Raw genomic sequence first — 25,704 nt, forward strand, 5'->3', positions numbered from 1 at the left:
TACATATTTAATTTTTCCCATCCCCAATCCCCAAGCAACCAATAATAGTTTTCCAAATTTATAGTTTTGCTTTTTCCAGAACACCATAGATAGATGATAGATAGATATGTAGAAAAAAATATACAGATAAATAATAATGTATAATATATATATAGATAGATATCATGTGTAGATTTTAGACTAACTTATTTAGCAATTTTCATTTAAGATGAACCCATGTTTTAGAAAACTTATTACTTCATACTTTTAATTATTGAATAATATTCTATGGTATGGATGTTTTATACATTGTCTACTTACACATTCAACTATGGATGAAAATCTTGGCTACTTCCAGTTTAGATACTAAATATTTCTGTGCAGATTTTAAAGTGGACAAAATATTTGAAATTAGTAAGGTGAAGTCTTAGGAAAATGATTGCTGCATCATATGATATATTCATCTTTGTAAGACCCTTTCTGTCTTCAAAAGTGGCTTCTCGATTTGGTATTCCCAACAGCAATGAATGAGAATATATGATACAATTATTCTTCACCAACTATAAATTGCTTTTGGTTATTACAGAATTTTAAAGAAGCAGAAGAACATACAGTACATATTATTTGGAGTCTGATATCTGTAGCTTCTCATGCTTTTGATTTTTAGGAAAGTTTTCCACATATTAGTAGCTTTTCTTTGAATTGGTTGGTCACTTTCCAGTGCATGATTAAATGTCATGTTATTTATCCATTATTCTCCTGGTGAATGTTCAACTTCTTTCCAGTTTTGCACTATTCTAGGTAAAGTCATTACAGATATTCTTATGTAATTATTTGTCTAAACATATGCTTTTATATTTTAATTTATATTTAAATATGGAATCACTGATTTATGGTATAGATGTATGTTTAAATATTTAAGAAATTGCCAAACACTCCATTAAGTAGCAACATCTTCTTACATTATGATTTGGGTATAAAGTATCCCTAAGAAAGTTTCTATGTTCATGTAGTTAAATTATCAGATAGTAGTAAAATTTTCAGATTTTCAGAGCTATAACCTCCTATTTTGGATGAACCAACTGGAAGTTAATTGCAGGCAGAACAGGGTGTGTCTAGAGGAGGTAAGTCACTGGGGCATGCCTTAGAAGGGTTTTTCTTCCCTGTAGTTCTTTTCATTTTCTCTTTATGTTTCTCTGGCCACCATGTCCTGTCACACCCTTCCACTGTGATATGCTGAAATTGAGCCAAAATAAACTTTTCCTCCTCTAAGTTGTTCTCTTCAGATATTTTGGTCACAATAACACAAAGCTGACCAACTCATCTTACATTGTTCATGAAATTGTTTCATTCTCTTTATTAAAAATTTGGTTTGGTCAAGATTTTATTTCATTTTTAATTGTAGTCATTGTGCTTGTGATAAAGAAACTTTGATTTACCGAGGATGTTGTACATCTTTTTAAACTTTTTATTAGTCACTCACATATTTTTATTTATGAAGTGTATATTCCATATCTTTACCCATTTGTTATTTAGCAAATTTTATTATTGATTTACTAAAGTTATACACATATACTGACACAAAGTTTGAATTAGAATTAAATATTGGGTATATTTTCTTACAATCTATGGCTTGCCTTTCCTTTTTGTGATTTTTTCATTACTGTATAATATTTATACATAATATTGAAGTACATTTTGACATAATCATTATTGAGCCAAAAACTTCAACATTGATAAAGTTCTATTTAATCAGTGTTATATTTTACATTTAGTATTGTGTTAATCTCTGTGAGGACTCAAATGTATTAACCTATAATTTTTAGAATTCTAAAAGTTTGATATTTATTGTAATGGGTAGGGTTGTGATCATTCTGCAATTAATTGTTGTTTGTGGGGCAAGTTAAGGGTTCATTTTAAAATATGATCATCTAATGATTCCAGCATCATGTCTGGAAAAGACTTCCTTTCTACTCATTAAATTAACTCAGAAAATTGGTCAAGATTTCATTGTAGATCTAATTCAGAACTTATTTCTGTCCAAATAATTATTATAGTTTTATATTACATTTTAAAATATGTAATGTGTATCCTCAAATTTTGATATGAAATTACTCATTCCTGAATTATAAGCACTCTATTAAGAGTATACTGTTGTGTTCTCTCAGTCATAATATTGATGATTTGTTATCAGTTTTTCTTGATCAGTCTTTGTAGGTGTTATTAATATTTTCAATTTTTTTGAAGAACCAATTCTTCATTTATTTCCCTAATGTTTGTTTTCCATGTAACTGAGCCCAATGTTGTCTCCATTTCTTTAAATTACTTTGCATATTATCTGTTCTTTTTTTAAAGCCTCATGTCATGAAAGCTTAAATCATTATTTTATTATTTTGCTTTTCAAATTAAAATAGAATGCATTTGAATTTATTTCACAGTTTCTTTGACACTTATGGGTTACTTATAAGAGTGTTATTTAGTTTCCAATCGTTTGAAGATTTTCTAGGTATTTTGCCATTATTTATTTCTAATTGATCTTCTTGATTTCTAAATTTGTTGTCAAAGATTACAAAACCTTTTTATTTTATTGATAGTTTTTGCTTAAACCAAGTACATGTTCGAGTTTACCAAACTTTCATGTAATCATTGAAAAGAATATGACTTCCTCAACTGCAGCATGTAGTGTATTCTCACAGTTGTATCAAATGTATTAATAATCTTGTTCAAATTTTCTCTACCCATACCCACCTTTCTATTTTTTTTTTCAATTAACAGGAAAAGGTGTTAAAATAAAGATTTTCACTGTGGTTGACTATGATTGTTTTGACTATCTATGATTTGGAATTTGTCTATTTTTTTCTCCTTAGTTCCAAGAATATTTTGTTGTTATTGATTGCATACACTCTTAATATTAACATTTCCTTTTTTCTCTAGTAGTACTCTTCTTTTAAATTCTATTCTCTGTGAAAGTAATTTAGATTTATCAGCATTTACATATGTATATGAGTGTGTGATTATACTTAATTTTCATCTTTTATTTTCAACCAGCACTCACATATAAAAAAATATCCTTGGGATTTGATATACATTGATAACCTCTACTTTAAAATAAAGAATTGGCTATATTGGTATTTTATACCTATCCCTTTAAAATTCCTGAGTCTTAGTAGCCTTACGTAGTTTCAAGTCACTGTTATATGATGAGCTTACAAAATTACTAAGAAACGGAAACATGTATTCCTTTAAATGAAATCTGAAAGCTATCTGCTAGAATAAGAATATAAAAGATGATTTTTTCCATAAACCATTTGTGATGGTATTCAGAAGTATCTTTTTCCATTTAATAGTATGTGTTTGTATTAATGACTGATCTCTTGACACCTTTTCATGTGTACAATATGGCAAACAAAATCTTCTAATAAGAATATCTACTTTTGTCCCTACAGATTTTCTATATTTAAAACAGCAAAAATTTATAAAGCATCTTGCAATATATATGAACTGTAAATACATTAATGCTAATTCTTAATATGCACAAAATTATTTACTTATTTCTGGAGGTTAAAGTTTGGAACTACTTTAAACTAACTACAAAGCAAACTTTGTAATGTACACAAGATGAAAAATGCTTTTATACATTTTGTATTATCAATACTATAATAACCATAATAATTAAAATAAAAATTTTATCAATATATTATTCTATTTTATTTTCTGTTAAAATGCCATTGTTGGGATAGTGGTTTCATTATTCTTACTAACACAGCAATTTGAATATGTTTACTCTCCTTTAATTTTTCTTTTCTTAGTAACTCATATGTTAATAATGCCTCTTTAGGGTCTGTTCTCTGAATGTAAAGAAAAACTTAATCATATTTTTTAAAAGAATAATTTTTGGTTTTGTTATGAAAATGCATATAGTTTAATTTAATTCCTAACTGGCTTTGTCTTACTTGAAGATTAGCAAGATTAACATAAAATCTCTGATGGCTCTATTATACATTATTTTGTAATGTTCAAAGAAATATTAATAGGAACTAAAAAATTGCCATTCCCATGAAATACAGTTCTCAATTGTATGTAATTATTATTTGCATTTTACTTTCTGGCAACCTGAGCAAAAACATCACACTTGAAAATTCGCTTTTACCAGTACATACAAAATTTCATTTTATATTTTTCCTGTTGGTTTTATTTACAATTATGATATTGTGCTACATTGTAATATTTTTATGATTATATTTATCAGCTGTTTATATATTTTTATATCTCTTGAGTAATTATCCATTTTTGTAATAATAAAATAAAATACAACATAAAACTTTCAATTATGCATTTAAAACAGTTTGAAATTGCATTAAGTAAAACAAATAAAAATAAACTGTAAACTGTTTTCTGAAGACAGCCCAATAGCAAATATACAGAATTTTAAAATCTTTGTTTTTAAATACATTATAAAGTACTAGAAAATAACAAGAGTTCTAATTCAGTAGATACTCATACAGGATTCCCTTTAGAATAATGGCCCTTAAAGTTTTTTGGTAATAAGCACCTGAGAACGTCCTGATGTTCAAAGTAGTCCCGTGAACATTTTATAGTAGCTTTTGTAGAAGATATAGTGTATTTAAAAAATTTTCTGATCTAACTATAATTCTTCCATCCACCTTAGTTCTATCATGGACTTAAATAGTCAACACGTTCTAAAGAGTTATTTTGAAGGGGTTAATTTATTAGTCTTTTCCCCCTAATATTCTCCTGATATAATATACTTTTATTTTTTTCTTTAAAATTAAGAAGAAAAAGTTTGTAAGATGAAGACATCATCAAACCTTGACCCCCCTCCTAAAACATCTGAGGATATTGTGATTATAAGTGATTATATGGTAACATATTTTATAAATAATTTTTTATATTACAGATGAGAAAACTAAGGTTAAGTGACTTACCATGTATTGACATTCATGAATTATTGTGAAGCCTATTTTCATACTACATTACATTGCCTCTAAAAGTATAGTGAATAATTGATTTTGTGTACATAAAAATGCATTGCACAGTGAAGTATAGTTTTAGACCACCTGTATTTGAATAGCCTGAAGTACTGTTTTTTTTTTTTTAAAAAAAATAAGACACTTCAATTGATTTAAATAGCATTTCTTGCTGAGTCTAAGTATTAAAACTATTCTCAATCATAGTCATATCTAACCACTAACATATTGGCACTCAAGCTAAAGCCAATCTTCTAATTTTTCTTTAACCAAAATCTGAGGATTATTCTCCTGCTTACCAAACAATGTGTTTGTCTTTATACAGAAATAATTTCAACTATTATATTCTTCATAAACATATGACTCAAAATATTTTGTAATCATGCAAGCTGTGGGCTCTACATAAGCTCATTCACATATAGGTAATGATTTACCATACATTTACATATCAGTGAATCACTGTTCACACTTAGTTCTGATCCACTGATAATCATGTTTATATTCATTTTATCTTCATTTTTCCTCAATTCAGAGATACTGAATTTTAAAAATTGATTTCAATATACTTCTAGGAATACAGTATTATTATTAATGTTTTTACCTAAGCACAAAAACCTCATTTTTATTTATGTGTAATTTTTTACAGATTATATTACTTTTGAAATTAATACCATCGATTAACAGTTCCTGACAAATGAATGTTAATTTTGCCTTAATACAGATGCATATTTCTTTATAGAGAATTTTGAAAATTTGGTAGAACTCAAAGCATCAGTTCCCTTATTGCATCTGATCTATTGTGTACAAATAGAAGTGGAAAGATAAAAGTGTGTTGAGAGGTTCCCACAAATTAGAATTCGTTTACTTCTTATGCTTGTTTTATATTAGTTATTAAATCATTTAAGATTATTCAACAGATCATGAACTAAAAATAATGACTCTAATCTGATTTGGTTCACTAATAAATTTGAAATATAATAAATCATGCACAGGTAAGCATAGCAAAAGCATTGGAAGGGTTGACTTTAAACTTGTCAATTAAGACACCTTGTGGTAGGAAAATGAACAAAAATAGGACTCTTCGAATATGTGAAAAATAATTGTTTTCTTTTTAAGGAGACAGAAAGTGTGAAAGAAGACTAGTCAATCAGTATAAAAAAATTTCAATGTAAATTTTACATTTACATTGTGGTGTAGATGTAGAGTTGTGTTGCCTCTATCACTCGCTCAGGAAATAACATGTTGTTCCAATAGTAGAAGAGTCCTTTCTATTAGGGGGCAGCCATACACTGTTGAGAAATCTGCTGCATTTTTAGGAAAAAAAATAACTTGATGCTTTATGTTGCTAAAAGCCATAAGCTCACTAACTATAATCTGAGTCCATATCATTTCTGAAAATATTAAACCTACATATATTTACATGTAGGTTTTATCAAAAGATAGAGAATATCAGACAAACTATCATACAATGATTGTACATTTCAGTAACTTTAATATACTATGGTTTTTTAAATAATGAAAATTGGTACAATGTGAACCAATCTACAAATGGCATGGTTACCATCTGAGAGCTGGAAACAAAGTCTCAAAAGGCAGTTTAACAGCAGAAGATATCTGAAATGGAGACTGGGAGAGGAATGAGATGTATGGCCGGTGTTCTAGGTCTAATGAAAGAAGGCAGGCTGGCAATCAAATCTATTCAGACTGTATGAAAATGTGGAACCTAAAAAAGTGAATATGACATTATATACTAGTCAGTCAAGATTTGATTAAAAAATAATAAGTTGGGAGAAAATAAATCTTTCCTTAGAATTTCACTGCATAATATAGCAACCACTAGCTACCTGTCACAATTTATTCTTTAGATTTGAGACAGTTAAAATTTTATGAAATTACATTTTATGTTCATCAGTTAGACCAATGATATTTCATGTGGCTTAATGGGCACATGTGGCTGGTGACTTCTTACTGTACAATGCAGGTTGAGAGCATTTCTACCATCATAGAGAGGTGTTCTGGTCCATGTGGCCCTAAATTGATGGCCTCAGACATTTGTAAATAGTAAAGCAGCTTGCATTTGCATGAGTGCATGGCCTTGCTTTAAAGGTACAACTTCCAAAAATGGGAATAGTATTCAAGCCAATCATTCTTAATCCAGATGAAATGCAACTTCTGAACTTTCAAACTTGTGACTCAGTCTTAGACTTTGATGACAACATCCAGGATTTTAGGAAACAGACAGCCATTATTCCTCACTGTTATGTCTAAAACTTCAAAGCACATAAGAGCACATTTCTGACAGCTGTTCATGGATTCATTCATTCAATCACCAATTCAAAAAACATTGAGTGTTATAAACATTTATTGGGCACTATGATAAGAGGTAGTAATACAAAGACAATTGAGATAAAGATTTTCTATAAGAACCTCATTGTCCAAAAGTAGAGCTTTCATGCCAGAAATCATCCCAATGTATTCTGTCATTTGTAACATAATGGAAATAGTTCTGGCAGGTTTTAAATGGGTGATTTGATCATACTTTTGAAGGGAAAATGAGATCAGAGACAAGAAAATAAGTTAGTATACCATTTTTAAAATGAAGCAGTAGAAAGAAAACATATTCAAAAGAATTTGGGAGGAAAATGAGTAAATTTAATGATAACTGAGTGTAGGGGTAAGAAAGAATAAAATGTAAAATACAATTCTCACAAATCTGCTGCATTCCCATCTTCTCTCATTCTGTTTTAAGACATAACTCACCACACTGCTGCCTAAGCCATCTGATTTCTCCCTCATCTTCACTCCTCAAGTAATTCTCATACTGACTCTAACTCTGTAAATTAGGGAAGTAAACTCTAAAAGTTGCTCAAATTTTTTTCATTTCCATTTCCATTGATTTCATGTTTTGCTTTTATTTGATTTTCCTTGCAGAGATTAAATTGAAACAACCTATTATTTTTCTATTTTTTTTACACTCCATTCCATGTCTCTCACACTGATGCTGATATGGTATTTTCTTAATGCATGAATATCATGTAATCACTCCCACTTAGTATTTCAATGACTAACAGTTAAACTAAAACTCCTCACAATGGTGTTCCTTCAAGACTTTTCTTTCCTCTCTTCATATAAACTCATGGTCTCAACTATAATCTTTGAACCACACATAAATGTTCACACTTTTCTGAATAAGGGGTATTTTTGTTCCCCCTTTTCTCTTTAGACTCACCCCTCTAGTGACAACATTCCCCATCCCAGCAAGGACACATACCTGGTTTCTAGTTGTTTTTCTGGGACAGCTGTGTACCACCTCCTACAGAGACTTTCCCTACTCCTGTTTTTGGGCACTCGCTCTGGGTTAGACATCTTCTCTTTGTGCTCATATACTGTTATATATGCCTAAAAGAGCACTTTTTATAAATAATTGTTAACCATTTATGGTAATGTATTTAATTTGGGTTCTTCAAAATATTAGGCTGTTTAGTGGTGGTTTAACCAGAAAGTGGAATATAGGGAGAGGCGATCTGGAAAAATCTATAAGTGCCCAGTTATATAGAAGTACCTGGCAATCACAGAAATAATCTGGGATCCATATATAAATGTGGAAGTCACCATAATCTATATAACAATGATGTTATATAAAATGCCCATAGATCGGGGCTGGGGCTGTGGCTCAGAGGTAAGCGCACTTGCCTGGCATGTGTGGGGCATTGGCTTCGATTCTCAGCACCCCATATAAATAAATAAAATAAAGGCCTATCAACAACTAAAAAAAAAAAAAAAAGAGCTGGGGATGTAGCTCAGTGGAAGTATCCCTGGTTCAATCTCTAGCACTACAAAAAAAAGAAAACAAAATAAAATGCCCATAGAGAGAAAAACAAAAAGATGTGCAGAGTCTTTACTCCTCATTCTCCTTCTATCCAAAGTTTAAAATTTAAAAATAACAAATAATAGATCACTATTATATGTTTTTTCCCACTATCCAGGTAATTATGGTACTAGATTAGTCATATTAATTAAAACTTTCACATTATATTTTCTTAAAACTATTTACTATGATTTTGTGAGTTTTCAATTTGACTCTCCTAACACTTGTCACCGGGACACCTGTGTAGCCTTCTCTACCACCCTCCACTCCTTTTTGCCTACTGAGACATAAATAGTAATAAAATAGTCTTGTTATTCTCCCAAATTTCCAATGCTCATTGTTTTTCAAAAAAAAAATATTTATTGAAAGTCTAAGTTGTGAACTTATTCCAAAAACACAAAGTACAAAAAGGAGAACAGGATATTCTCTCCCTAATAATCACTCTTTAACCAAGAAGAACTTTTCTCTGCAAGTAGACATAAGAAATGTTTTGTTTCACCCAGGAAAATCAGAAAAATAAGTCTTTAGTTATATATGTTCATTCCTTTTAAACAATTTAAGGTGACAAGCTCATGAAATGACTTTATTAATATTTTTGGTACTTTCTCTAGAAATATTGACGAAAGTCTCTTTGCAAAAACAAGAAGTTGATCAGATAACTTTCCTAATAAAACTTCTAGAACTCTTACTATACCACTGTTGGGAAAAACATTTAAGGTTCTTTATATGAATGTCAAGGTCAGGCCTAATCCAGTCTGTTTTTAAATACTCATCTTCATCTTAGCTCATCCATTTCCTTGATTGCTATGCTTTTGCTACAAAAACCTACCTTTCCTGCCTTTGTGTTCCCACATATGCTATTTCCTACGTGGGACTTACCTAGCAATTTCCTCTTCATTTCTTCTACTCCAATTTCAATTTTCAAAGTTTAAATTAAACCTAAAATTTCATTTACTCATAATATAAAAACGTCAAGAACTATTTGTTCTTCCTAGTTTGGAAAAAAAATTCACAAGGTTCACTTTTGTTTTATTTAAAATTCTATTGAGAGTATAAGGAGTGAATTAAAAAGCAAAGTGTTTGTAATAACAACTAGATAGAAGATACTTATCTTAGAACGAGCAATAGATAAAAGAGTGTCTTGCCTCCATAGAGGCATGAATAGAACCCAAATTATTTGAGGACCTTTACTGGTTTCCTTTTATGGGTGCTTCACAAAGTCTTTCCCTGGTAAGAGACTATCTATCTATCTACCTACCTACCTACCTACCTATATATATGTATATCATCTGTACTATTCCCATTTATGTTGCATATATGTGCATATAATATAGAGAGTTAATATATATTTGAGGGTCAACACAGCCAGAAACTTGGGTGAGCCCAATAAACTTTTGTTGAATGCATAAACAAATATGAAAGAACATTCTAGGGATATCTACAATGAACTGTGGGAACCAAGAGAAGCGATTGAACAAGTCTTCCTGGAAGCAGGATCAAGAAATAGGTGACTTTTTATATGAACCTCAATGGGTGAATATAAAATTCCAGAGAACAGCATAAGATGAATGTCAAAAATATACACAGGTGTGGTGAATAACAAGCTGGACATGGATATCTAAGTGAGTTTTGAGAAGAATGGGGAAAAAATAGCTGGAAATAATGCTATAACAAGAAACATCAAAAGACTGAGTCAAAAACAAAAAATGCCAAATGGGCTGGAAAAGTTTCTTTAAAGTCAGGAAAAGACAAGGCTGTCTAGTACCATGTACTGTATTCAGTATTGTAACAGAGTCCAGAGCTCATTAAGATACAGAAAAAAGTGAAATATTGAAAGAGGAAAATAGTTATTCATCATTAGTACATTGTGTGACTGTTTACTAAGTAAATAAAAATAATATGGAGACAAAGATGTAGAAATAAAATGTTTTTCAAGGTGGTTGAACATATAAGGAACATAAAATCAATTGCATTCCGGCATTCAAGCAACATAAAATAAAGAAGCATTGGAAAAGTACACCATTTGTAATAGCCACCAAATCTATAAAACTTAGAAGTAAATTAAGTATTTATGAGAATTTTATACATAAAAAAATTATAAAGTATATTAAAGATGAGAAATCCAGTGCTTATGATTAAGGAAATACTGAACAAACATAAATTCTATCCAAATTGATACAAAAGTTTGATTTTTCTCCAATTTAAACTCCAATAATTAGTGTATGCAAGTGTGTGGGGCAATATTTCTAAAGACAAAAAATAAGAGAGAGAGCTTGTCTTTGGCAGAATAAAAATAGCTTATTATAATGCTACAGTAATTAAGATAATGAAGTACTAGTATAGCAAAAGATGAATTAGCAAAAGGAATTAAATATCAAGGCCATGAATATATGAAATATTGATATGTTACAGATGGAACATCAAAGATTATTGAGGTAAGAAGATATTTTTCAACAAATTTATCAAGGAAAGTGATTACATACTTGGATTAAAATGAATTTACATATTGTATTTGAATTAAAACTGAAATAATTAAGTAAAATTTTTAAATTTTTAGAAAAGCATACAGATTAATATCATCCTGTTATTATTAGGAAGTGTTCTTCAACAGAGTATCAAATGTCTTTAAATACATCTCATATTGCTTACCTCATGCTATTGTAGTCCATAAACACTGTCTTTCAGTTCCTTGAATACATGCCATGCTTCCTCATATTATGTGACTTTTACAAGAACTTTATCAGGGAGTTGGGAAACTCTTTTTCTGAGTACTTGCTTCTCATGATTCATATCTCAGTGCAAACATCACTTTTTCATGAAAGCATATCACATTCCCTTAGACTAAGTAAGCTTCCTTTATTACAAACTCTCAGAGAACACTCTAACTTTACTTTCCATTGACTGTGTGAAATAAATTCAAGTGCACTTTCTTGTAAGCATTTGGACTAGTGCTAAATACATTTTAACTTAATTCTGCTTCACCCTTTTTCAGTAAGATTGTTTTCAGTGCTCAAAGACAATTGTTAGGACACATTTTATTTCTACTCTGCAAGAAAAAAATCTTTTAAAAAAGGAGTACTGGTATGTATTTCCTTAGATCTACGCTAGAACAAAGGGGAAAATTCAACACAAAAGGAAATAGTACAGATGATATAAAAACTAAGGTAAAATTAGTTTCATATTTTATATATAACGGGAAGTTGCCAAAATGAGTAACAGGGCAGCAGTATTGTTCTATTGTATAGTTAATGTCTTCATACCTAAAAGAAGTCTACCCTGTGCCAAGGTTTGAAGGCAACAAAAGTTATGCATATATTACAACATACTGCAATATATCCAATAATATATTACATTATGCCAATAAATACTTTTCTATATAGTCTATATATATAATCATTTGATATTTTCAACTATTACATTGTCCTGTTCGAAATATAGTGAGGGAAGTATCACCACTGGACAGAATCTAATTAAATGGGGCACTTCTTGTGACAGCAAGCTTCAGTTTGCATTTATGTACTTAGAAACATACTTGATACAAGTCAGTTTCCTCTACTAGATGCTTAACTATGACAGTGAGCACCATGTCCCTTTTTGATCACCATTTCATACCCAGAATCTACCACAGTGAGCACATACATATTTTATGAATGATACCAGGGTATACAACAATTCTCATCATGATATTCAGTTTTTTAGAGAATGAAAAAGAATGTCTTTGGAAACAAAGTAATATTAACATAATACTGCTTTCTAAATGAATTAAAGATATTCTGCAGAGCAAAGAACGTGCCAACTGCTTCCTCTTTTGTCAAGTGTTAAGACAAATACAAGAAAAACTTCAAGTTTCTGTTATGGAAAAAGGTACAAAAATTGGAAAACCTATTAAGATGGAAAAAAATCTGAAAACAGAAGGGTAGTCATAGAAGATACAATAAATGAGCAAAGTTGAGGGGCCAACAGAACAAGGTATGTGTTCCCAAGCTGGAGTAAGAGAGCAGAAATACCAGTGAAGACAGAGATTGCAATTGGTCTCCCCATACCTGTTTTCATACTTAACTTAGTAACAGAGCCCCTGACTTTTAGCTGACCTACCACTGCTTAAGTGAATATCTACATTTCTCAGTTTACCTTATAGCTAAGTGGGCGCATGACTAATTTGTCACCAGTGGAATGCACAATTTGTGAGAGAAAAAGAGTTTTGCTCTTTTTCTTCTTTTTATAGTCTTTCCTTCTTATATAGATGTGGATACACAATCGGAAGCTATGGCAGCACTCTTAAATCCTAAAGTGACTTTAAATTAGAAGCTGAGATACAAAGTTAATGGTTAAAAAAACACATTTAAATATTATAGACAGAAAATAAGTTCAGTGTATTTTTTATTTAGCCTTGAGAATTTTGATCAACCTGAGGGGAATTTAAAATTTTAGTGCATTAATTTGATTAGATTTTAAATTCTACAAGTTAACCTTAAGGTTAACTATATTGAAATTGATAATGTTACAAGTCTCTGAAAGTATAATATTACGGAAATCTCTAGTTGCAGTGTAGGAAAACAGTGATTATCCTTTGTAAAGAGGCAGAGACTTATTTGTTTAAAATCTCTTTTAAATTAGGCTCATATTAGGGGCTGGGGATGTGGCTCAAGCGGTAGCGCACTCGCCTGCCATGCATGCGGCCCGGGTTCAATCCTCAGCACCACATACAAATAAAGATGTTGTGTCTGCCGAGAACTGAAAAATAAATATTAAAAAAAAAATTCTCTCTCTCTCTCTCTCTCTCTCTCTCTCTCTCTCTCTCTCTCTCTCTCCCCCTTTCTAAAAAAATAAAATAAAATAAAAATAAATTAGGCTCATATTAAATGTGAAGGCAAGATATAGTGTAAAGCAATACATTAAAGAGGATTCTTAAGGGAGTTCACTAAGAGAGTAATGGTTAGTAATATAATAAAAAGCATAAAATAAGGAGGACCTATTGAACATAGTTTGGAAATAACAGATATCTGCATTTGTTTACCCACTTTCATTTCTTGAAGCTTGCTCTCTACCAAATCAAAGCAAACTTCTAGGGATTATTTTTATTAATTTTTAAAAATTATTTTTTTTAATTGACACATAAAGTCTACACTTTTTAAATAAAATTTTATACATATTTTTAATAGTGATAAGCTGGGAGTCTCTAGGCTGGAAAATGCCAGATTCAGTTGAAAAGACTGTTTTAAACTTAAAATAAAGCAAGTGATCAATTAGTCATTCTGAAAGCAGAATACAGAGATCCCAACTTCTGTTACCTGACAGCTACTGGAATACTGGCAATCAGGGTCTTGAGCTATAGAGAAGAAATAAAATATTCTCAGGAGAATCTAACAGTCTTAGGAGGAAATCTGCAAAGACAGGGACATATTGATAGATTACAGAATAACAGGTCACCTAAATTAAGCTAGGACAATTTTAAATTAGGTAAGTATTCTCTTCCCAACTGGTCATACACAGAGAGACTCTAAATCTGATTTTAGTTGCTCTGAACTAGTTTACTAAGATTTAACAAGCAAACATCTGAACAAAATCTCTAATATGGAAGATAGAAATCCAAATGAACAAACAGAAAAAAAGCAACAGGGAAGAAAAGGTCTTTTCAGGAAGAAGTGAATGTCTAAGAAATGAGACAAGATACCACAGTCATTAATCAACACCTCATAGAAATTAAAACACCTTGGCAGAAATGAAAAGCTCAGTATAGCATCCAGAAGACAGAGGGAACTCAAATGAGAAGAGAGCAATGATGAATTTAGACTCAAAAGTTCATGGATTCCAATGTCAAAAAAGAGGAAAGAAAGAAAGAAGGGAAGAAAGAAAAAAAACTGAGAAAAGAAGGAAGGTGGGTATAGTCAAAGTAGTAGTTCAAATGTTTTCCTGCAGCTGAGGGACAGCAGGTGATAACCTGAAAAACTCAGAAAGAACCTTGGACAATAAAGGATGGTAGAGACATGCCTGGGACTGAAATAATTCAGGATGCTAAAGAGAGAGAATATCAAACAATTTAAGAGAGAGTTTGCAAAAATCAAAAGATCATATACAAAGACCCAGGGAACTATAAGAAAAAGAAAATTAAAATGGAGGGTGAAATAGTAGAATTTCTTTAGATTTATCTGGGAAAACAATTCAGCTTAGAATTCTATAGGTAGGAAAACAACTATTGATGAAGATTTTTTAAAAAGCAGCATGAAACATGAAGTATCTACAAAAAAAAATTAACTTCTCAAGCACTCTTCTCTAGAAGTAACCAAAAGTACATAATGAATCAAAATTAGAGAGGATACATGTTAGAGAAAACAAGATTCTTCACAGCCCAGGGGAAAATTGAACCCCCAGAAAGCAAAAGAAGAGAGGGATCTTGAGATAATAACTCCTCTGCAGGTACAGAGAGCGACCCTTTAGCTCATATTGGAACACAGTGACTCAAATTCTAGACACAGAGCTGTCATTAACCAAAATCCTCAATGTCAGTGTCATTCTGTCTTAAACCTGAAGACAAATTCTCCAGGTAAGCTTGGCCCATTGCTCTTCATACTTCACTTGAGTATTTTGCACACTAATGAAATTCTTGAACTTTTCACACTCTGTTCTTTAAAACAGATGGATACTTTTTTGTCTCTTGTGAAAATTTACACTGATTAAATTTACATCTGAGAGTTGGACAAGAGCCTCCATAAGCCTAAACTCAGAATATATACAACAGCCCACCCCCTCCAAAGTACAATTTTTGTTCCACACTCCAGTCAGGTGCCTTGATCTGCTGCACATATACATTGTATATACTCTTCTGAATATATAGTATATTTCATAACCAACAGATATTAAAAGGTATCTTGGGGTTAAAATACTTTGAAATCATTAGTACTCAAAACATGCACTCATTCAACAATAGCAATGTGTAATTTGTATTTAAAATAAATATGTATACATGCAAATATACATGACTGAATTTTCCAATGTTTAAACACTGCAATCAATAAAATATCCATATCCATTTTATGCATCTATTAAATAGAATCTCCTTAGTGTTCCCTTAGTAGTTCGAGTTATTCATAGAAAGTTATGGATATATCCACCTGTGCATTTATATAATTGGTGTTCTCATAATAGTTCCAGTTAATTAGATGTGTTGTTTATGAATATAAATCTTTGTCATTTGCACCCTGGTTAGGATTATATAGTTGTGGTGTATGTGTCTCCATTCATTACCTCAAGTCACAGGTTATGCTGTTGACTAGAACAAATACTCTCTTCCTCACTTTGCAATTTGCACACCATTCTTGAAAACAATGTTTACTCCAACACACTGCCTTCTCAGAGAGGAGACTTTTTTTTATTGTTCGAAATTTATTTTGAAAGTAATATTTCATTACAATTAAGATTATCTCATGTATGTATCAGTACCTAATGTAGGAAAATATCTATTTTGACCATATTATAAACACCTTTTAGGAAATTGAATTAAAAAATTATCCATTCTCTATAATCTGTAATACCTATAGAGTTAAAATGCAGCAAGTTATTAATAATTTTTGAAATTTACTAACTTAATAAAGAGTAAAATATCAAATTTTATTGAAAATACAAATAATCATTTTCTGACTACTTAAAAACTAAAGATGTGTACCTCCTGTCTACTCACTAAGATTGTTTAATATAATAAGAAATTGAAATTTTAAAATGCTTTAAATTCAAATTAGAATGTGATTGATGAAAAGTTTAACATTATCCAAAACTCAAACAATTTTTGTTAAATATGTTATTTGAGGTTGTTTACCAAGTAACTAACCAATAAGAGGTTTTAGAAATGATTTTTGAAATTCTCTAAAATTATATCTTAGAACAAAATTATCACTGAAATATAAACTTTAACTTAAAATAATAATAACACCAAAAAATTTTTAAAGCACTTGGGTTTTTAATTTTTAACTTAATTTAGATATTAGGCAATTTGATTATGTGACAATTTAGACTGAAGAAATGCTTCACAGAGATTTTGTTCATTTATTTTCTGTCAGGGGCTCTAAATGTAAGGTTCATTTAAAATTAAGTCAATTAATTAATCAGCAATATAAATAAAATTTTATGGATTGTGTTATCAAAAATAATAGAAAATAAATTATGATTAATGATTAAAACGATTCTACTAGTGTATTAAAATCTAAACTTCATCACAATTATTAATATTGAATCTAAATATTCCTTTCCCTTTGTTGAATTCCACTGGACTATTAATACACAAGAAATTCTTAAATTGGATATGAGCTAAACTTCAAATACCGGTGATCACTGTATAATCTTGTACAACCCAATGAACATAGTCAGTATCCACTCACAGAAAGGGTCAGATTATGACTGTTATCTCTAGAATCACTAATTTTTCTCCTTTTAACTACCCTAAGCCTAAAGACTACATTACATCACAGTCCAGCTTTTCCTAAGTCTGAGTAGCTCCTTCTCCAAGCTTTCTTCTTGTCTTCAGGTGTTGGGAAGTGGCCATGTTTGATGACCTAGAAGGATTCAGAATGCGTACTTCTCTTAACACAAAGAATATATGGTGCACATACTTATACATGCAAGAGAAAAATGAAAGTCAAAGCTGAAAGTAAAATGGACATAATTTTAATGTTTTTTTTTTTTTAATTTTGTGCATTGGATTCAAACAGCAAACTGTGTGCACTCAACTGTTATCACAATGTTGTCAAGAGGTCTGTGTCTTTTACCATTTTACACACAATTGTTCATTACAGCATGTTGTCAGTCTCATGGAAACCAGGGGTGTGGCATGGTAAGCAGTGGTGGTAGTGCACCTAGCTTTTATATTATCTAACTTGAAAATATTTCTCTTCTATGATTCCTTTTTCTTGATAAAAATAGTTTTCACCAAACGTTGGTGGTGCACACGCACTACCATTCATGCTTGACATCACACCCCTGACAGGAACACATGTTCTTATTTTGTTGATAAAAAGTATTACAAAAATTTCCATACAAAAACTATTTTCATAGAAATCTTGCATTTCCACAAATAAACCTGAACATTTTTTGAAAAAAAACTGCTCAAGAATTTTGTTCATTTAACATTGTGACTGTATTGTTAAATGCAGTCCACTTCAAAGTTCTTTGCACATACTTTTCTGTAGATGACAAGTCCCCTTTCTCTTATCATCAAGATCTGCCCAGACTCCATCAAGTTCATTTCTAACAGGAACAAGGGTTTGGATTGACATATCTTAATGTTAGCATGAAAGCTTCTGCCTTCACATAACCAATCAATATTGAGCCCTCCTTTACAAGTTCAGACAAAGATTGCAAAACATCATCCTTTCGACTCAGAAACAATGAACCAACTGTTGCATTTTTATTTCTGGTGTGGGGTTAGGGAAAGGGTATCAGGAGAATAAGTAGGGATCTGGTAGAGTTGCATGTTAAATCTCTTGTCTTGGTGAACTTAAGAAAAAAAACATTATTGCCTTCATAATTGATATTTCTATCTCAATCAGCAACACAGACTATCAGAAAAAGAAAAAAAAAAAGAAAGAAAAACAATTGATGAAGATCTGCTTTATATTCCACTTTCCATGGAATTCAGATGTGTTTTGCATTACAATTTTTTCACATCCTATAAACACATGTTGTTTATTCAGACAATAATACTGAGTAGTGGGGGCTAGTAACATAATCACTTCTATTATCTGGCTGCTCAGAAGACTGTACTGTTTCTTGTTACACTACAGTTTTTGCTGATTCCAAGTATTTTTATTCTTAAAGACTTTTTTCTACTGGTTACCCTGTTGGGCATTGACATTCCATCTCCTGGCAACAGATGGGCTTCAAAAGAACCTGTAATTGCTCACTGGACTGCATTTGAAACCAGCCACAAAATGCGCATGTAACATTCACTCAGAAGAAGGGAGGAACCCATGATAAACAGTGTAACCCCGTGTAACTTGGTTGATCCATGATGCTTGTAAATCAAGTCTGATCATTGTAACTGCTTAGATCACAGAGTCTCTAGTTCATAGACACAGCGGCATGAGGTAACTCATTTTATTTTGCACAGGTTGCATATTTCCACAGGAAACATTCTCGCTAAATTGCTTGGAAAAAAAGACGACAGTTTGTGCTTGGGTGTTTGGCCTCCCAGCTTTATGCCATGGTTTCTTTACCTGGCAACCTTCTGTCGTTAAATGTGTGCATGTTGATAACTTCTTCTGTTTTCACAATAACTGGGGCCTGTGGCTTGTGTTTTAGACGACGCTGGCACTTCAGGGACATCCTCAGTTCTTCTACCATAGCACTACAGAAGGATCTCTACAGAAAAACACAGAATATTTGAATATTACAAAACAGACAAACTGTAAATTTCCAGAAACAATATTAAAATCCATCTCAATAGACTTGCCAATTTAGCAGACTCAAAGGTTTGAAATTTTTCATTATAAAAGTTATAACAAATTTTTACAGTGTTAAGATACAACATATTATAATTAAAATATGCCATCAAATTGGGCTAGTTTATATCCACCTGATACAGAAATGAACACTCAGCTAGTAATGTATATAATTCATATCTATTGAAAAAGATTTTCTGATGACATATGTAAAAATTGATCAGTATAAAATAAAAATCTACCTTAAAATTTAAATTCAAACATACATAAATCTGCACCAGAAATCCATTCTTGACAGTTAAAAAGTAAACAATATAGAAGAAATGTACTACTTTTCAGATCACAAGATGAAATATGCAAATTTTCTGTAAACATTGACTCTTCATTATGCATCTCAAAACAACAAAAATAGCACTCACACAGACAAAGCTATGAAAATAATTTCTAGTATTTAATTACATTTTTGTGACTTTACCTATAAAATATCAATGGTGATTAGAAACAAATGTGATTTAATTATGAAATGACAAATTGTAACGTGTTAAACATCTATAAATAAATATTATCTTTATTTTGTCATGAACAACTTGACAACTGAGAGCTGAAAATAATTCATCCCATGAGAAATAAAAATGACCCAATATTTTTTTCTTAATTCCCATCTTATTTGTAAAAGATTTTCTAGATATTCTGTATATCTGGGGATCATTATCACAGCTCCTCAGAATTCCATTATAGAGTTGTATACATGAAACAAAATTTGGTTAGTTTCTTTCTCCACTTGATTGAGATATTTATGTGTTAGTTACACTCAAATCAGATAAACCAACTGCAGCAGCATATCATAGTTGAAACTCAAATTAGGCTCTTTTTGTACAAGAACCAAAAAATCTAGACAACAACCAAACATTGACAAGTACAAAAACAGTTACAGAACTGTAAAAAAGTGATATGAAAACATGATGAAATAAACCTAATCAAAAATGCATGTGAAGACCTGTTTGTTGCATTAGGTATTTCTACCTTGCTGTTTCTTAATTTAGACTACTTCTAAGAGATATAGAATAAAAATTTTAGCATACATATGTCTGATGTTCTTAAAAATTAATTTGAATGCATGGTCTTTTGTGACACTTTAAACAATACATTAGTGAGGCCTGTACATGAGAGAGACAGTAAATCAGAGGTAAGTGACTTCCTGTCATTCACACCATCTTCTGCAGTGTATCCAAGTTATGAGATTTTTGACACCTTTTTATTCATCTGTGTCTATATCCTCATTTTTCTCTGATAAGTTCCTTAAATAACTTACTTACTGGCCTTCCTAAGTGTGTGTTTACTATATTCCATCTGTAAGGGCTCACCGTTGCCAGGATAATCTACATATTTAACCATAAATTATTAACAACATTTTCTCCTGTAAGAAACAGGTCAAATCATATCTCCCATTGTGACTTCTCTGATTCAGCCCTCTCCCCATTTTCCCATCTTCCCTCGCCCCAACTTCTCCCTTTCTCTGTCTACACAGCCTTCTCTATTTGTACCACCACAACTTTTCTCCTTTGCTTCTTCTTGCTCTGTTATCCTGTTGAGGTTTTTCATTTTTATATAACTACCACTTTATCCCTTAGCTCAGGACATGACTCAGATATTAGTTTATCTAGGAAGCCCTTTCCACAGGCTGATTTTTTTCACTCAATTTAGTTCTATTCTCCAGTATTTTGTACTCATTTTTATGCTTTTCTATCAGGCCTCTAGGTCTCCTATGCATCATTCACGCTGAAATGTAAAGAGCAGAGAACAATTTCTTATGGCACTGCTTGTACACACATGTGTTCTTTAAGTGCTGATCGAATTAACAATAGCAATCTAATTAATTATTAACAACAATAAGTACACATGGCCCTAATATTTTAACTCTTATTTAACAGTTTTTCTGATTTATTTGCTTAAAACTTTTTCACATTTAGAAGCTTAACGAAACCAAATGTAAAACTTTGGCATTTGTTAAATAACATAAAATTAGTAAAAATGTTAATTTATTATCACTGAAAATGGGTGATGATTAAATGTTATCCATAATTTCCCATTAATTATAGTCACTAACATTCATTATTTATTATTTGTTAAAATAAACAGTTCTGAAATTCATGAATTATACATCTATTAAAGGACTTCTATGGCACCTGCCAGCCAATGTATGGACACAGTGTTTCTCATTGCTTAATACCTACTATTAGATGTATTTATTAAGAACATGATGATAATGATGATGAAGATGATGATGATGACAACACTGCAGAAATGGAAAAATCTGACTCCAAAAGGGGGAGAAATACATAGTCTTGAGGTAACTTAGTCTTGGCTCTCTGTTGAAACATTTAACAGAAGAATGGATTAGATAATGTGACAGGCTCAGACTTTGATCCTATTACCCTTAAAATGTTGTAGGACGTGAAATACAGAATTTTTTGAATTAAGATTTTTGTTCAAATGCACCAAATTCCCCCAACACTGACTAATTTGTATCACCTTCTTTTGGCAGTCTCAATTTTCAGGCAATTTGATTACATTGGTTTCAAAGCAGAAAAGGCGGAAATATTATTATTATTATTATTATTATTATTATTATTATTATTATTATTTTGTCTGTACTAAAGAAGTAGACAAAGCAACCAATTTCCTTAGGAACTAATCTTATAAGTGTCATATACATGCAACTACAAATGACTCAATTTTATTTCTAGTAAATTCAATAATTGGTACCCTATGCTTACCTTAGAATATAAATTAAGACATAAAACTATTTTAAGTAATTTCATGTAATATCAGATTTTAAGACTAATATAAAATGTAGGCAAAACCTGTTCCAATCTAAGATCAGAATAGTTTATCTTTTATACTTTTAAATTATCTTAAGTAATTATAGTTACCAATTTAGAAACAATCTAAAAATTATAAACCTGTAACCCACCTTTATCATTTTAGACTTCATTTATTTTACAAAGCCATTAGAAAGTGAAAATTTTAGTGAAGCAACCTTTAATCAACCAATGGTCTTGATTGTACAATGTCAAAATATCAACTTTATTAATCTTCTCTCTAAATAAGCTGAATTTTGCCAGTTCCTTTTTGATCTATCAGTATAAGATTACCTGAAAAAATAGTTTTCCTTTAGGTTACAAATAAAATTACTGTGAAAAGATAGGTTCTTATCTCATTGAGAGATTATTTCAAATCCATCATGAAACTTTGAAATCCTTTCAATTTCAGAAAGATTTTGGAATCAACAGAACAAATCAAAGGCATTTAATGATATCATAAAGTATGACTTGGGTGTTTTTAACTAGGGTATACATCTTATTTTGTTTAGTTTTGGTTTGGTTTTTGTTACAGTTCTGTAATATAAATTCCATATCTTGATCTGTGTATATATCTAAAATTGAAATCACATAGTTTTGTGAAATATCCTTATTGTATGCTGTCAGAAAGTTACTATAACGTTTACATAAAGCTTTAACTTGTTATCATTCAATAGAAACAGATTTTTCTACTTCCCAAGAGTGTTTAGAATTTTTAAGTTTTTTTAATTGAACTATGAAATAGGCTTTACAAAAATCATGTGCACTTTACATGAGTTTCCCAAGTTATCATAAAGAATTAGTAGGAGGAAACAATAAGAGAAATGAATGAAGCAAGGAAGGAGTGAAGGAGACAGGGAGGAAGAAATAAGTGTAGAGAAGGAAGTACCAGAGGGAAAACTACTTTGCCTATAAATCACTTCTTCTCAGGGGTGGAAACCCATGCATTGTGTCCTTACATAAGGGAAGTCCCTTAGAGTGAAAACAGCAATGAAAATGTTTCTCCACATTAATGTAACAGACTACAAAAAGAAAAAAGAAAGGCACAAGGATACTAACCATTATTAAAAACCTCTTTTAGTAAGTTTCAAAAGTTTACTAAACAGTGTCTGGATGGTATGGTGGCACTAACCAAATAGAAGATTCCTGAAAATGAAAATTTAAATCTTTGAGCTGTTAGCATGTATAATTGCATTAAAATAAGTAAAATTCTTTACAAAATTTACTAGATCGAATGAAGCAAACTATATTTACATTTCTCATTCTTCAATAATAAATGCCTAGAAATTTTTAAAAGTATAAAACTGGTTAATTTACATTGATTTTAAAGCCCTAACTTGTATTTTGAGTATAATAAAAACACACATAAATAGTCCACTGATACATGTTCACTTAAGTGGTTTCACAAAACACCATTGTTGGTATTTCAGAATAACTTAACTTTCCAATTTATAGATATATGAAAACATGATGTGATAGCTTTTGGAAAACAGATATTTTAAACATTAGGATTCTAGATATAACCACACTCCACATTGAACACTGTCATAAAATTTATTATTAAGTTAAAACCAGACCGCAGAAAAATTACAAGTTTGATATTTTTAACTCTTAAGCTCATCATTCTCATGTTAAATTAATGTATTTGCTTATCACCTAAACAAATAATCATAAAGTATATTTACTATCAAGTCTTTATTAGTGTTTGTTTTTAAGAATGAAACTATTTTATGTGTCTTGCTATCCTATTTCTTGAGAGAATTAACTAAATCATTCAGAATGATTCACAACCATTTTTTCATATAGTTATTTTTTGAATCCCTGTGAAAATATCTTTGATCTGCTGTATCAGGTTTTGTGATTAATCTAATAACATACACCAGCATATGACAACCAAACTGTTCCATTTTGTGGTTTTCATTTAAAATTTTTTAACCAGTTATGGATAATCAATACATTCTTGACACTTTCCACTTAATTTCTGTCCCTATAAGCCATTTGCTGTAGAAACATGAATTGTATGCAGTGGATGCGAATCAAAATAGTTACTGTCATCCATTACAGAAAATTATATCATATTAAATAATAACTAAATAAATAACTAAAAGGGAATAAAATGTATAGAATATTTCATATAGTATTTATATGAATATCAGTGTATTAAATCAGAAAACAAATATCATTTAATGTGACCCATTAAATTTTTCCTTTTGATTTATACTATTTTTAACTGGTAACCTTTTAAAGTTATCAAACAGCTAATGCTGTATATCAGAAGTCTGAATTGACCTAAGGCTATATGAAGCAAAGAGAGATGATAAATGAATTGTCAAAACACTCATGTTCAAAAATATATAGCAACTTTGATCTTGATATTCAGTTTTATTGTAGCTATGATTTTGAAAAAGTTATACTATTTACATAAGACTTACAGAGTCAGAAGGGACTTTATGTGTAAGGTTTGTAGAGACCCTATTGCTTAATCAATGTAATTTTATAATAAGAGAAACTAAAACTTAAGTATTTAAGTTGTACCTATAAGCACACAGCTAACATCAAAGTTAAGACAAGAACCTTAATCTCTTAACATTCATTATATGAATACTTTATTATATGAGGCAGCCTCATTAATGATGATTTCATTCTTAGTTGATATTTGTGCTTGGATTCTTTTCCTATTAAATGTTAAATTATTTGCATACTAAATTATATAGCAAACAGAAAAAATACAGAAAAATGAAATGCATATCTTTCTGAGTAAATCAAATGACAAAGCATGTTATGTTTTAGCCTGGATTATTTTACAATGATAAACATAGCCAAAGATTAAAATATTATAAGAAGCCTTGACTTAAGAAAAGTTACCCAATATCTTCATATTATATTTGCAAATACAGTGAGACTAGGAAAAATAAATCTTCATTAGACATTTTCACACTTCCCTATTTTAGCTAGAAAAATCAATAAATAAGGTCTGGCTAGATCCAAAACAACTTTAGTTAATACACCAGTGAAATAAATTAATTTATTTTTTAAACTAATACATAAAAACAGAAAAACTGTATATATTAATGGGTAATGTGATTAATTGATACACATATATCATGGGATGTTTAAGACAGTTAAACACATCTCCTCAAACATTTCTCATTTTTTTATAATGAAAACATTCAAAATCCTTTCTTCTAGCTTTTTGAGATGTACAGCACTGCCATTGTTTTTCCTAATTATCCTATTATAAAATAGCATACCAGAATATTTTACTCTTGTTTTTAATTTAATACGCAATGATCAACCTCTCCTCTCCCCATTTTCCCTCTGACTCTTTGCAGGCTCTGATAACCACCATTCCATGCTCAGGTTCTAAGAAAACAAGCTTTTTATATTCCACATACAAGTGAGATCATATGGTACTTGCCTTTCTGTGGTCTGCTTATTTTACTTAAAAATGAAATCAAGTTCCACCTTTGCTGTCAAAAATGATAGGATTTCATATCTTAATTCCTAATGCACTTCCATTATAGGTTCATAATCCGATTTATTTAATGTTTAGAAAGTAAAGAAAGGCTAAACCAATT

At 30.6% G+C, this 25,704-nt stretch overlaps 1 protein-coding gene across 3 annotated transcripts in view; it reads right to left on the bottom strand.

Moving 5' to 3' along the window:
* Positions 1 to 17,528: 17,528 nt before the first annotated feature.
* Grik2 (glutamate ionotropic receptor kainate type subunit 2) overlaps positions 17,529 to 25,704 on the bottom strand; it is a 677,012-nt gene continuing 668,836 nt past the window's right edge. Inside the window, exons 16-17 of one of the 3 annotated variants that reach the window (XM_027928185.2) lie at positions 21,500 to 21,634; positions 19,107 to 19,185 (exon numbers count right to left, since the gene is read on the bottom strand). In XM_027928185.2, the coding sequence (XP_027783986.1) occupies positions 21,515 to 21,634 (120 nt within the window). In that variant the 3' untranslated portion in view covers positions 19,107 to 19,185; positions 21,500 to 21,514. Of the gene's footprint in view, positions 19,186 to 21,499; positions 21,635 to 23,198; positions 23,273 to 25,704 lie in introns of those variants that run through there. The other 2 variants (XM_027928184.2, XM_027928187.2) reach the window with 2 other exon arrangements.

This window comes from Marmota flaviventris, chromosome 6 (assembly GCF_047511675.1).
Source record: "Marmota flaviventris isolate mMarFla1 chromosome 6, mMarFla1.hap1, whole genome shotgun sequence".
Taxonomy (NCBI): Eukaryota; Metazoa; Chordata; class Mammalia; order Rodentia; family Sciuridae; genus Marmota; species Marmota flaviventris.